This window comes from Phaseolus vulgaris, chromosome 2 (genome assembly GCF_000499845.2).
Source record: "Phaseolus vulgaris cultivar G19833 chromosome 2, P. vulgaris v2.0, whole genome shotgun sequence".
In the NCBI taxonomy this organism is placed as follows: domain Eukaryota; kingdom Viridiplantae; phylum Streptophyta; class Magnoliopsida; order Fabales; family Fabaceae; genus Phaseolus; species Phaseolus vulgaris.
Genome location: NC_023758.2, coordinates 13,725,096 through 13,740,382, shown reverse-complemented (window position 1 = coordinate 13,740,382; position 15,287 = coordinate 13,725,096). Strand labels below are relative to the sequence as shown.

At 35.8% G+C, this 15,287-nt stretch overlaps 1 protein-coding gene across 1 annotated transcript; it reads right to left on the bottom strand.

Annotated features, from left to right (window-relative positions):
• Positions 1-1,099: 1,099 nt before the first annotated feature.
• On the bottom strand, positions 1,100-8,166 carry LOC137810751 (probable apyrase 6). Its single transcript, XM_068612170.1, has 8 exons — positions 7,344-8,166; positions 6,059-6,171; positions 5,746-5,853; positions 5,158-5,206; positions 4,281-4,472; positions 4,077-4,174; positions 3,679-3,875; positions 1,100-1,892 (listed from the first exon to the last, which is right to left on the bottom strand). The coding sequence occupies exons 1-8, from the start codon at positions 7,909-7,911 to the stop codon at positions 1,625-1,627; spliced, it is 1,593 nt and encodes a 530-aa protein (XP_068468271.1). The 5' UTR covers positions 7,912-8,166; the 3' UTR covers positions 1,100-1,624.
• Positions 8,167-15,287: the final 7,121 nt, after the last annotated feature.

Genomic DNA, 15,287 nt, shown 5'->3' with positions numbered 1-15,287 from the left:
AAATCAAAAGTGGACTTTAAACCTAATTCAACTTCATAAAATCGACTTATAAAATAAAATTTACACTCACTTATATACAATAAAATAATCTCCAACAATTACTCGTACTGTCAAACCAAAAACATCCTCGTACTAAAAAAAAAGTCTCTTCATACACTAAACTTCGTCCATCATATACTTTTGGATGCTCATTTAGCTATTCTGTTATGAACCTAACTACAAATGATTTTATGCAAAGTAAAATGGACGGTCACGATTATTTTACTTAAACATTTTGTTCTATACCTCTTTTGTAAAATTAGAACATGAATTAAATCAAATCATTGGCTTAATCGAAAAGCTTTCGGGAGTGAAGGGATCCCAATACAACCATACAAGATCATAGACAAATATTGGTATGATTATGATAAAAAATTGTTCATAAAGACATTTCTCCTACCACCTTACGTAATAAATATCAACATAACCATAACCAAGAAGGACATAAACAAATCTATAAAAGGGAAAGAACATTAATGGTCCTAATGGAGTATGAGATATACTCTTAACATTTATCTTCCATTTTTGTTTTTCGTACGCTAATGGAATGCGACTTGTGATAAAATAAAGAGATTTTGTTCGAATAACAGACTTGATTGAAAGTTTTTTAAAAATATGATGTGTTAAAAGCCTTTTATATTTGCAAGATAAATGTGATGAAAACATCTTCTAAAAAGAACTAAAATCTTAAAATTTTCAAAATACATTAGCACTTTTTATATGGCAATAATATAAATGGAGACATCAGTGAAGCTTGTAAAAGTGACACAATATATCACTGGAAATTACCCCAAACCATGCCTGTATGTTATTATCAGATATTAGAAAAATAGTGCAATTGCATCTTGTGAGAACTAAATGAACCCTCGATTAGATCAGCGATTCTCCAAATAGTGAACTGGATCAACAATTTTCGTTACGAATGCCGATCCCATGCATTGGATTGGATCTTGAATGGAGTTTTGAGAATTATTTTAATGTTTTGGCCAATAGTAAAATATAACGTAACGTGTATGTAGTTACACGAAACATTGTATTAGATGCTTACACCACAAACTACTGAGATATTATCTTACGTAATCTAATCATTAAATTTGGAAGCCAATACAATAAAATGATGTAGCATATAGTATATCAGCTTCCGCAACTAGCTTTTCCAGGTAGGGAATGATGAATTTTTTTTATATGTAGCAATTGGGCAACAAACTTTTGTATAGAGTTTGGTACAAATATACCACAGAAGAAGGTGTTTTGTGTTGAAGGATGAAGCATTTAGTTCCTCCTGGCAATTCCTAGGCTGACCTGCTCCACTTCTTGCCTTACTGTTATCTATAACCAGTGAAGCGAGTGGCACAACAAACAATTCCTGAATTCCACTAAACAACAAAGAAACGTGCTACTCTACCCTAGTTCCTCAGCAAGAGTGACTCCATATCCTGCATCCAAACTCCAATCATATACTATTTGAGCCTCCACTGGCATGGCCTTCAATGGTTGACCATCAAGTTAGAAAAGGATAAATATTTTCGTCATAATCACAACAGTGCCTCCACATACGTAAACCAAGAACCATGCATCAAAAGCCTTATCTACCAATCCGCGTGATTATATATCGTCCTTTTTCTAGATCATATATTGTCTTCAACTGAGGTTTCCTCCACCTAGATATAGACCATGCCGTTAACAACACTAAAAAAAATCCAATAATTGAGAGGAGAGTAGGCGATTCATCACTGAAAATGGTGGCAATCCAGTTATGGTTCTGTATATCTGCATCAGCTGTTGTTTGCATAATAAAAGCTCCCAAAGCCCAATCAAGAGGAATACTTCCCACCTGATTAGCAACCTTGACCCTGGCCAACAATTCCAGTCAGTAAGATGCAGCCAACTAGAACACAAATGCATTGACATGAAGAAACACAATATATGCAATCCCAAACAGAACTGGACAAGGGCAAGCGCAAGCACACAAACATGAATGAAAAATTAATCACCAATTGAACCCAGAAAAAAAAGGCATCCAGAAACAAAAAATGCCATCGTAGGACACACATCTAACATATTTAATGGGTGTGCAAGACATGACAGCGGAAAACAAGAGGTAACTGAGTCATGAGGTGTTAAAGAGGGCAACAAAATCCTATAAAAAAATATTGAGAATTTTGGGAAAATTACACTTCAAAGCGACTAAGGTAGTTAAAATCACAAACCTAATCCCAAGATCACACACAATTCTTACTTTTGCCACACCCACTGATCTTGAAACCAAAACAATATCTAGTTCGCTTGTGTGGGAGCATCATAATTTGACACTGGATTGGTGGAATCGGACATACCCACTATGCTGATAAACAATAACTTTTTTCTGAAACACATGAGGGCCGTCCCAGGTCTGAGTCCTATTTTGATTCCTGTCATTTTGACATCATCTCTGTTTCGTGATTCAACTGTGGCTTGTGTTCATCTTTCTTGATGGTGGGGAGAGGGGTTCTTATTCCTGACTATTGGGTCATCGATTGCTGGTAGCAGGTTTAAATTTGTTTGCAGCTGCTGTTATGGTTGAACTCTTATCACCTTTAAATTTGGTTGTGGCTGGTAGTTACCAATACTCACTGACTTGTTTCTATGTTTAGTCACACTCATCTCTCCTTTTGCTTCTTGCAGTGTTGATGGTTGCCTAGAACTACAAATTTTGCCGGTTGTAGCTCAAAAGCTGGCAGTAAGTTGTACAAACATGTTTTTTCCCTTTTCTTTTGGGTACCAAACCGAATTAATTGTGACATTCTCATCCATCAACCTATCAACACGTTCTCTGCATTCCGTTTAATTTTTGTATTCTAACATCATTGCATACACTTTAACAAGTATTCTAACATCATTGCACTTGTTAAAGTATTGCATGTTTCAATGTAGGTTACGTGAAATGATTAGATAAACTTCTGGCTTAAATATATTATTAATCACTGTTAAAAATATCTTTGTTCTCGTCCCTCCCAAATAGAAAATCATTATTTTTTGTCTTTAGTTTTATATGATACTAGTTAGCTACTTAGTTAATGAAAGTAATCATTTCAATTGACAAATACTAGTTGTGATGTAATGTCAACTTTCACGACCCATAAAGAATTATTTATTATAGACTAAAAATAGTGAAAACCTCCAACAGACCTACACTAAGTCTTCCCCGTACAGCCACCAAAACAGCATAGAAAACCTCACTTTGGCAGTTAAACAACCAAGCCTCAACCACCAAAATCACCATTTTTGTCCACTCCAAAAGTACCCAAACACCTTGTGGAAACCTTCATTGAGCCAACCCAAAATAACTCCAACTTCCGTCAAGCTTATAAGCCCGTAAGTATATGTTAAGGAAAGGAACACGTTTGAAGAAACTTCTTCATAAACAATTTTTAAAGAAGAGAATACGAAGAAAAAATGAAATAAGTTTTTCCATAAGTTGATACAATTTACGATAAGGGTGGCCAGTGTATGCAGTATTAATTCACCAAACTAAAGAAAGTTATTGGGATTGCTCTAAAATATTTGTTTCATGTACAAATGGGACTAAATGTTCAGTGCCAATAATATTATCAACCTCAATATATTCATATACCTTAAAAGAAAAAACAAGAAGAATACCTCTCATCATCCAAAGCAATTCCAAGACTGTCGTGAAGCAGAGCAACAATATATGCTGAAGAGAAGCAATACCGAAGCAAATCTTCCTCTTTATGGGAAACATATTTTTCCTTCAGCCATGACCAATCCTCTCCACAGAATTCTTTCCCAGCAGTCATCAACTTGGACAGATATGCCCTTGGCCGCAATCCAAAAAACTGAACACATAGAGATTCAAGAATCCTTGCTCATAATGACATATGGATAATTAAAATAGTAAAACTATAACACAGCATGCAGCATGTCAGAAATCCGAGAAATAATAGGAGTTAACAGTACATTACTGCTATCCCCTTTTTCCAATGCACAATTATACAACACAGACAACAGTAAAAGAAGCATATAAGCACAAAAAAAACCTTTGATGTGTGATAGAAATTTTCTGTGGCCAAAAATTTCCCCTGAAGATTTGGTATGAAAGTTGATCCTAGGTCACAATGTTGATGGGAGCATGATTCTGCATAAATAAAAAAAATAAAATAACTAACTTTAATACAAAACAGAAGTGAAGAAACTTTCATTTTAAAGGGAATCTAACAGTACAAAATTATTGAAAATATGACCTTTCCCTTTTTGTAGCATCATAAGTGCTGCTGATCTGCACTCTGAAAAGTTCCCCCTTGTTTGGACAGTGGAATGATAGTGGGTTTTTCCACTCACTGAGCTAGGAGGAAACTTCAATGACTCAGCATTGTAAGAGTATCCAGTAGGAGTACAAGGATCTATCTGCAACCTTTCTTGAACAGATTGAGAAGCTGCACTGAGGACAGTAAAGAATCAATACCAAATAATTTTACCATCTGAAGCTACTATCTCTACTGAATGACTGTAAATAGTTGTTAAAAATAGAGGGGAAGGGAAGCAGGTTTCCAAATCCGAGTGAAACAAGTGACTATTAAAAAAAATACATGACAAATGGAAAAACTAAAGGAATATATAAATATAGTCACCACATAGCTCAAATCGTTTCTTGCCAGAAGAATTTGACAAATTAACATTTCAAAGAAGAAGTTTCGTTGTGTTCAATAATAAAAGAAACTGAGTACTTCTTATACAGGATTTGAGTTGCAAAAACAAAATGTGATGAGAAAATAGTCCAGTATGAACATAGAATACGTGAAATATCATTATCCCAGTTTAAATACAAAGTTCTACAACCATAAATAACTTTCATCCCAAAAATATTGGAAAAAATCACTGCACATTATAGAATATAAGTGAAGTGCAAACCTCATCTTGCAAACTGGTGTAGGTTTGAGCTAGACCTAAATTCACTTTCTAAGAAAAATATCACTACTGATAGTATACATGTCAGAAGAATTTCAGGCATCAAAGTTCAAAACTGTCAAAATCACTGCCAACCATCATACAGTAATAAAGTATAATAATTAAGTTTCAAGATGTCATATAAAAGTACAACAATGTGACCCATGTAATTACCCAAGTTAAATGCTCCAAGTGCTTCTTTCCATGAGTCATGAGCAGCATTCTGCAGAACGAAAAATTATCAGAAAGTGTAAAGCACAGTGTCATTCCAAGTACATAGAAATAGAACACATTATTAGCCATGTGACTGGCAAAGAGAATCGCATTGAATTAAAAGGGACCAATAAAAACCATAAACGAAATAAAGTTTTGGTCCAAACATAACTTTCGTTTGTGATTTTTTTATTAAATTAAAATTTTGGTTCCTATACTATATATTCACCATTTTATTATTCGTTCCCCACATGAAAATATGTTAGTAATCAGTCCTTGTCGTTATCATACTTATAAAATTTCTGTCTTGTCAAAAATTGAATGATCACAACATTATTTAAAGCAAGACTTTTCAAACAGTAGAAACCATTTCATTGAACTGTAGGCTTTTCCATGTAGGGACTAAATGAAATGCCAAGCAATGGTACCAAAATGTGGGCTTAACATTTCCGTTCAGTGTTAAATCGTTGTGTGTGATTTAGGAAGCAGAATATTGACAGACATACACATGCATCAAGCCTAAAGAACAGGACAGAGATAAAACATCACCAGGCCAAAATGAAGAAAGCTGTGGCTGTAAAGGTTGTAAGTGATATTCCCAAATTTAATAGTTCTTGAGAAAGAAGGAAGCACCGGTTCTCTTGATACAAAGGTCACCTAAAATAAGGTAGAAATCAATTAATCATATTTCCAACAGTATGTATGAGCCTAACCAGAAAGGTGGAGCTTTCTTTCTAATATTTTGGCTTTAAAACTCACAAAGTAATTGCAGTCAAATTATATAAATTTGACTGTAAAAATAATGTGGATCCTACAAATAAAATTTTGTAATATCAAATAATCATAAACTACAAAGTTCTACCTGAGCAGAAGCACCACCGAGTTCAACAATCCCAGTTGTATCCAAAGGATCACCTCCAAGGGTGCCAAGAGCATAATTAGCAACAACCCAAGCATAAACTCCTTCATCAGAACCTTTACAACCAGAATAATACCATAAGAAGCCAACAAAGACGTAATGAAATTACAGTGGTTCTACAAGAAAAATAAGAAAGCATTATTACAAAATTAAGGAGATGGATAAAACAAAATAAGCATCACATTTACTTTATGACTTTTCTAACAAGAATACATTGGCAAGACTGCAAGCCAAAGTATGATTGGAAATCATAAAAGTAAATGAGTGAAAGAGATGATGAGGTAATTGGTTCACTACATAAGAAATCTTGAGACACCATATCACCACTCAATTTCATGCAGATATTATGAACACCAGGTGGATTTCATCATAAAGCTACAACACCTGAACAAACATCAAGCCAAAACTTTCAGAAACTCCATCAAATCCTAAAGTCCCCTAACTTGTATACCCATCACCTACAATTATTTCCCCTGTCTATTCTAAGAGGAATAACAGTATTGCAGTTGAAAAGCTTAAAAACTCCACAAAACAAGAGAGAAAGAAAAAAAAAACGACACCAGAAAAAGGATCCTTCTGCTTCAAGTCATCAAAACTCCTCTCTCAAACACTAACAAAACAATTCCATCAAGAAGAAAGATCTCATGTGCAAAGTTCCATCACCATCCCTTTCATAAAACATTTAACACAACTCAATACCAGTCCAACTACAAAAAAGAACACCAAATCCCACACTTTTACTTCATTGAGGGTAAAATTTGTCAGTCAGGCAAAGTAAAAGTCTATTTACATTCCCATAATCTCGTAACTCCAAATATTTGCATAGAATAACACACACACACTCATTTTCAACATTTCCCATATAAATATCTGAAAACAGTAAAAACAAAAGAAAAGAAGCGCGTCACTACTGCAATCAAGGCCTGTCTCATTAGCTACACAACTGCACATCCTTACTTCTGGCCACTAGCAGACAACCCCTCGGGTCCATCGAAAATATTACAACTACAATATACCTAGACAAAAACAAATCAGAGTATATAGCATTGATTTCCACACATACTAACCCAATGAGAACGGGATAAATGCAGCTGAATACACATCTGATTAATTATTCAAAAAGAGAACATAGCCATTCACTGTAGTCTTAATTGTCACTCATAATAGCCTTAACTAAATTGAGATGTGGTCTCGAACAGAGAGAGAGAGAAATCGTAAGAAAGAGAACCTGTGATAACAGAAGCCCAATTGTCCATAAACTTGAATCCAGAGTTACGCAACACCTTCCTACACGACTCCAGAATTCTTTCCTGCACCTCCGCGTCCAGCATCCTCAAACCCGCCGTCGCCATCAACCGAATACTCGTCTCCCCCCAGCTCTCCCTCGGGATCCGCCCTTTCGCGAATTCCACCAGCTCCGAAACCGACCCGCCCGCCCCATCCGGATCCTCCGCGAACGCCGACAGCCCCGGATTCACGCGCATCGAGGCCAAACCCTCCTTCCCGAACTGCAACGCCACCCCCGACCGATACTTAAACACGTGCACGCGGGTCCCAGTGCTCCCGCCGTCGACGATGATTTGGTACCGGAAACTACTCTCCGAGGGGGAGAACGCATAGTAGGAGAGGAGGAAGAGGAACGAGAGCGCGAGAATGACGAGGAGGACGGAAGAGAGGGAACGCGATGGCGCGGACTTAGGGTTGCGAGCGAAGAGGTTGGTGGACCGTGTTTTGATCGGATCCATTTCGTCGTTGCGATTTGAACCGGCAGGAGTACGGGCAGTCGATCGTCGCATCAAAGGTCTGAGGGACGGAGGGAACCGGCGGTCATATTATCGCCGGAATACTATCCGGCGGCGAGGTTCTCTCTCTAGACGCCGATAGAGAGAGAAGAAGAAAACTTGATTGTGATGCGTACCAAGTGCACGCGTTGTGTCAAATAGTTTCCACGCCGATCCTGAAATTCGGTTCGGGTTGGTCTGAACCTCGGGTTCGGACTCCGGACCTGGCTTTGGATCGATTTCTTCTTCTAAACTACTTTTGTTAAGAATAATTATTCATTATTAATTATGATAACAAAAATAATAATCAATATACAGTCCAATTTTGTGTAAGGAAAAAAATGAATGATTATTAAATATTTAACAAGTTTATAGGTGAATTTAATATTTGTAAGAATGATTTTGAGATAAAACTGATTTTCCATAACTTCTAACTAAAATCGGAACAATTATGGTGAATAAATTAAAATAGAAAGAATAAACAGACAGAAATACTAATTGCTCTAAAAATTTAGTAAACTTAAAATACTAATTTATTTCTGGACTACTCATAAATAGAAATAACCAAATAAACTTAAAAGAGGTAAAATTTACAGGAACACTGTTATCATTAGCAGAAATGATCAGAAAAATGAAATTTTACTGAGTATTTCACGTTGATATCCAATCAGGTGCAACTAAATTTATTTTTGATGAAGATACTCATAGATGATTAAAAAGGTTTTGGATTTAAAAATAGTAGATAGTAATCATGATAGAGTTAAATTGTCAATGTACTTATTTCCTCTCCTAAATAGTCATGTTTTGCATTATCTTTCCTACCTTGAATTCATCATCATTTTATTCCACTTTCCAACTCAAAACCTGCTTTTTTTTTTAGCTTGAATAAGCTTGCCCTTGCATAAGTTGAATCGTGTTCTTGGAATAAAAAAACAAACAAATTTCCTATACATCGTCAATTCAGATGACAAAGTGGTTTGTTCTTGATATTTGTCATCATTTAAATATTATAAATCAACTTTTTAAACCCGTCAAAACTGCTAGATGTATCTTTCTGCATTCCTATAATTTTTTTCATCTACCCTACATTTTTAAAAATATTAAAACTAGACTTTTCATGGTTATTTAAAAAGGCATCGTTACGAGGATTAGAGGTTTCCAAAAATTAGGTTCCACGACATCTATATTTTTTTACTTGGGAATTGGCGGATATGAATACATTTTTTTATTTATGAATTGATGGATCTGAAATGTATTTTTTGATGGATTGGTAGATTCGGAATGCATTTTTTTACTTATGAATTGGTAGATCCATAATACATTTTTTTTTACTTATGGATTGGTGGATTCGGAATGCATTTTTTCACTTTTAATATTTGGTTGTGGTTTTTAATATTTTGTTGGAATTTTAAGTTAATTTGTAGAAGTATGGACAATATCGAATGATTTGTTGAACTTCACTATTAATCAATTTTAAGACTCATTGGAAGACATAAACATTCTTATCCAATCACTAAAGTTTGGTCTTTATATGTAGTTATGAGGATGTAATCGAATTCATAAATCAATATGTAAACATACATTCTGGCTACTACTATAAATGCAGAAGAACAAATTCACTCGCAATTTTGTAAGAATTGATTCATTACCCTTTAAAATAATAATGTAAGCAAAGTTTAGCTTCATCAAATTACAAAACAAAACTACAACTAAAAACATAAAAGATGTAAATAATCATCGTTGTCATGTTGTTGTTTGCAGACATACACACACATCATAAAAATGAGCCACATGATCTTCATAAGTTGTCAATAGTGACCCATCCACTTCAATATTATACTTCGGGTGTTTCTTCTTGCGCCCCTTCAATATTCTACAATCTAGTGGATGAGTTACTGCTGACAACTTATTAATTTATGAATTCGATTACAACCTTAAAACTACATATAAAGATTAAGTTTTAGCGATTGGATAATAATGTTTATGTTTATGTTTTCCAATGAGTCTTAAAATTGATTAATAGTGAAGTTCAACAAATCTTTTAGTATTGTCCATACTTCTACAAATTACCATAAAATTCCAACAAATTATTGAAAACCACAACCAAACATCAAAAGTAAAAAAATGTTTTCCAAATCCACTAATCCATAAGTTAAAAATGCATTCTGGATCCATCAACCCATAAGTCAAAAAGTACAATCTGAATCCAACAATCCATAAGTCAAAAATTGCATTCCGAATTGGTCAATCCATATGTCAAAAAAAAGCATTCCAGATCCACCAATCCATAGATGTCACGAAACCTAATTTTCAGAAACCTAATTCACGGAACCTAATAGTGCTTTTTCAAATAAAAATGGCAAGGCTTGTTTTGGTATTTTTGAAAATGTAGGGGTGCAAGAAGAAACACCCCAACTCGTATTGATCTGGTTCGCCTTATTCGTCAACCTGACGAACCACAAGAGAGCATGTCCTCCAACGCACCCTTCTTTTTGACACTTTTAAAGAGAAATCTCATACTTTTGGAAATAAGATTGGTGGTGGTCAATGTTTTAAGTAGAACTTTATTTAAGCATTGTTGACATTTACTTTATTTTGTTAAGCATTAAACCATCTTTGATTAGAATATTAAAGTTTGATTCTTTTTTTTTTGCATTTTTATTGTCTTAAAAGTGATATTTACAAAAAATTAGTCCGAAAACAAAAAATTACAAAAAAAGAAAGAAATGATTTTTTTTTAAATAACGAACCAACCTGTCAGTAGATATGACAATGCGAACTGGTATACCCCGCATTTGGTCCGTAAAATGCGGGTCGAGTTGCCCGTCCCGCGTAAAATATGTGGGCTTATTTTACTAGCCCGCCCTATATAAGGGTTGACTCGTGGGTCTACGGGTCAGGATTAGGCAATGCGCTTCACGTTTTTCCCAGCGGGTCGCGGGCCTGCCTGCATGGCCCGCCCCGCTTTTCCATCCCTAGTTGTCAGCTCCCTAACACACATATGATAGGACAAACTACTAATTTCAACTCGTATAATCTTAGCAGGTCAGATTGCCTCACCCTGCTTTTTGTCGAACCAGTGACAGGTTGGCCAAAACGGGCCCGAGTGGCCCATTTTATCACCCCTAATCTCAATAATTTTAGAGAGCAATTAAGAAACCAAGATTTCAACGTCAATGCACTAGATACACCAACATTTCCATAAAAGCACTTCAAGAATGTACCCAACTGGTCTCTAAAAGACCACTAACCTAGATTAGTGATTGCACTTCCATCAACATTATATTGAGTACAATGTATTTTTTTTAAGTGGTAACCAAACATTTTCTCTTGGTCTCTGCAGCAACTGTATTGTTCTTAACATAATAGGCTATGGTGTTCAATAATGCATGTATTTGGTTAAGCAGAGAAGAGAATGTCTTTGAAGATTGTGTAAAAAATAACTATATCTCAACAACATTTTTCTAAGGCATGCTTAGAAGCTAGAAGCAATTCTTTATTTGTTCAATATGAGTTAATCAAGATTTCAATCAAAGGTTTGTCATGGGAAGTGTATATGTAGTATAAATTCTCCATATTAGTCATTTTTTATTCATATGAACTAATCAAGGTTTCTTTTTGCCAAATGGAGCCAATCAAAAGTTTGTCATGGGATGTTCATGCATAAAAGTTCATAAAAAAAGTATAAGTTCATATTAACCTTGTAAGGTGTTCTCATATGAAAAGGGACTGAGAGAACTTCTACCTGCTACCTTTGGTATGTCAGTCATTTCTCTTTTCTCTACTCAGATTAACTACTTCAATTCACCTTTGTCAACCCTCGCTCTTTCACTCCAGTCAAGCTCTCTTTTCCTTTGAGGGCTCTCGGTCGGGAGGACACTTGCAAAAGGTGCTCTAACGCTCAAGTAAGTGCTCGGTATTCAGTGCTCAGTGCAATTAATGTGTGATAATGACGTACCTTTTTCTCAAAACTTGTGACTATTTATATGTTTATTATGGACCCATTATTATTGGGCCAAATTAGCGTTTGGATCATGATTAAGAACATATTATCTAGTGTTTCCATACTGCTTAGGCTCGTTAATCCTCTTATGGTCTTAATGCTTTTTAAACATGTTGGTCGACCTAAACCGGGTACCGAAATGTCTGGGTTTCGGCTAGTACTGACCAATACATAAGGATTTCTTCTTGTATATGTCCTATAGCACTCTAAAATGCTTACTACCAAATCACATTGGTAGAAGCAAACAAAAAAGTTGAATGTGAAGGCTTTAGGGAAATGCAATGACACTTATTAGCTTATCCAACATCAATAACTCCTACCTTTTGAAATGTACAATGTTGAATGTGTTAATAAGTCTAAATTCTATAGTCTAGAAGATATATAAGAATCTGGAAATTTTTTAAATTACATAATGTACGAACCAATATATATATATATATATTAAGATAGATTTGTCATTTCACCTCTTCATGAGATTTCCCATTTTACCTCTTTATGAAGGTACATTAACAAGAGAATCCAACTCATATCAGACACAAATTCAGTTGTATCTCCAACATATCAAGGCTTTATTTTGGAATCATTCTAATTGATATTTTTAATGATTTGTTGGCGTAGAATGAATTTTAATCTATGTAAATATTATGTACTTGCCATTATTAGGAGATTGCAGCATATTTGTGCGGGATTTATTAAATGACTGTAGTGTGATATATTTGGTAACTTAATATTCAAACAGGGCAAATTAGCCCATACATTTTTAGCATGGTATCATAGCAAGGTTCTCATAAACATCATGTATATGTAAACCTCCATTGCTAAAACGACAGATGATGGAAATATGTCTCAAATTAAGGAGAATGTGAAGACATAAGGGAATGGTGTCATGAAGGGTCTATCACCTTATGATTTGAATGCAAGTAACAATCCTAGAAATGTGATCACGCAAGTGCAATTGCGTGGCGAAAACTACAACGAATGGATGCAAGGAGTGAAGGTCTCACTACGTTTCCGACGAAAGTGGGGTTTCCTTGATGGAACCCTTAGGATGCCAGAAGAAGACGTGCTAGAGATGATAGATTGGTAGACGGTTCAATCCATGCTTATTTCTTGGATATTGAACACCATTGAGCCAAACTTGCACTCCACCATCACGTAAGCAGAGAATGCAAAGGACCTTTGGGAGGACATCAAAGAGCATGGACCATGAATTTAGCAACTAAAAGTTGAATTAGTATTGTGCAAGCAGCAAGAGATAACAATGGTTACGTACTATGGAAAGATGAAGAACCTTTGGGATGAGTTGGCAAACTACAACAAATTCCAAAGTGCACGTGTGGAGGATGCAAGTGCGACATTGGATTGCGCTTAGAGAATGGAAGAGAAGGGAAGGGAAGAAGAAAGAGTCCATTAATTCCTGATGGGGTTGGATGATGTGGGTAATGGGACAATGTGATCCAAATATTCTGGCAACAAGGTGTGCACAACCTTGGTGCAAGAAGAAAGGATGAAGATGATCGTCAGAACGAAGGAAGAAAGAAAAGTTGTAATGGGACTCTCAGTGCAAACGGGATATAAGAAATAGGGACGAACAGAATCGAAACATCTCTTAGGCTCACATTGTGGTAGATCTGAACATGATGACAAGGGATGATTTCAACTAGTTGGATACCCGGAATGGTGGGGTGACCGCCCCAATGAAGGAACTAGCAACATAAGCACTAAAAAACAAGGGGCACGTGGGAGAAGTGGGACAATGCGCGCAAATATTGAGCATGTCGAAACTAAAACATGCAATGAGCAAAAAGGAGAATCTTGCGATATGATGACTGGAATTAGCTATGAGCAATGGCAGATATTGATCGAATTTCTTAATGTCACAAAGACAACGAAGTAGAAAAGATGGTAAGGGAAGTTATGTTTTGTGGATTATTGGTAGTGGAACTTCTAACCATATGACAGGGAGCTTAAGGAATTTAAGGAAGCAACACGATGTAAAAGCTTGTATAGTGGGATTGCCAAATGGGGAGGAAGTTCTTGCAAATAAAGAAGGAGCAATGATCCTTGAAGGCGGGCTCAAACTGAAGAATGTGTTATACGTGCCAAAATTGAGATGCAATTTAATCTCAGTGTTGCAATTAATTGATGATGTGAATTATTCAGTGTTATTTACTAATAAACTATGTCTGATGTAGGACCTCACTTTGAGGATGTTGATTGGAGCGGGTGGGCTTTACTTGTTTTGTGGCACTCGCAAAATAATAGTGTGTCAAACTAGTGTGGAGAAACATGTTGATTTTTGGAACAAGTGTATTGGACATTCGTCCTACAAAGTAGTTCAAATGTCGCCTGAAATAAGTAGTAGTTGTAACCTTGAACAATTGACCAAGGTGTGTGAAGTGTGTGAGAGGTCAAAACAAACGAGAGAAAAGTTCCCTCTAAGTAATTATCGTGCCACAACTGTCTTTGATTTAATACACTGTGATTTATGGGGACCTTATAGAACCCCCCATCTTGTGAAACCTCATATTTTATTTTAAGAATAGTGGATGATTATTCTTGAGTAGTGTGAATATATTTGTTGTCTGAAAAGAAAGAAGTCTCTAAAGTTCTTCTTAATTTTTTTAATCTCATCGAACGATAGTACAACAAACGAATCAAATGAGTGCGAAGTGATAATGGAACGAAGTTCATATGTTTAAGCTCATATTTATTGCAACACGAATCATTCACTAAACTTATTGCATTGGCACGCCACAAAAAAAATGGACGGATAAAGAGAAAAGATAGACACATTCTTAATGTGGCTCGAACACTGCAATTTCAAGGGGGACTACCCATTATATTTTAGGGAGAATGCATCTTAACTGCTTGATACTTGATCAATTTGACGCCTTCATCTGTATGAAATAGTACATGGAAAGCCATCGAGGTATGACCATTTAAGGGTATGTGGCTCCCTTTGTTATGCACACAATCAACTCACTAAGGGAGAAAAATTTGATAGTAGAAGCCGAAAGTGTGTATTTGTTAGGAATCCGTTTGGGAAAAAAGGATGAAAATTATATGATTTAAAAAAGAATATTTTCTTCATATCTTATGATGTCAAGTTCGTGGAGAGTGAATTTCCTCTTGTCTCCCTACCCAATTCAGATGCACCCACTATTCAAGTACAAAGCCTTCCTGAGGTGACTTTCTTTGAGCCTAGTCCATGCGACAACCTTCCACCAAGGCCCAACTCGCGTGATGCCTCTACTTTCAGTAACAAGGGGAGTTCCTCCATGGCCCACGATGTGCAACTCGTGCATAACGGTACAATGCCCACTGAAGACCAAGTTCATATAGCCACTCCCATGCAAGATGACATATGCAATTCATCCCCTCCTTC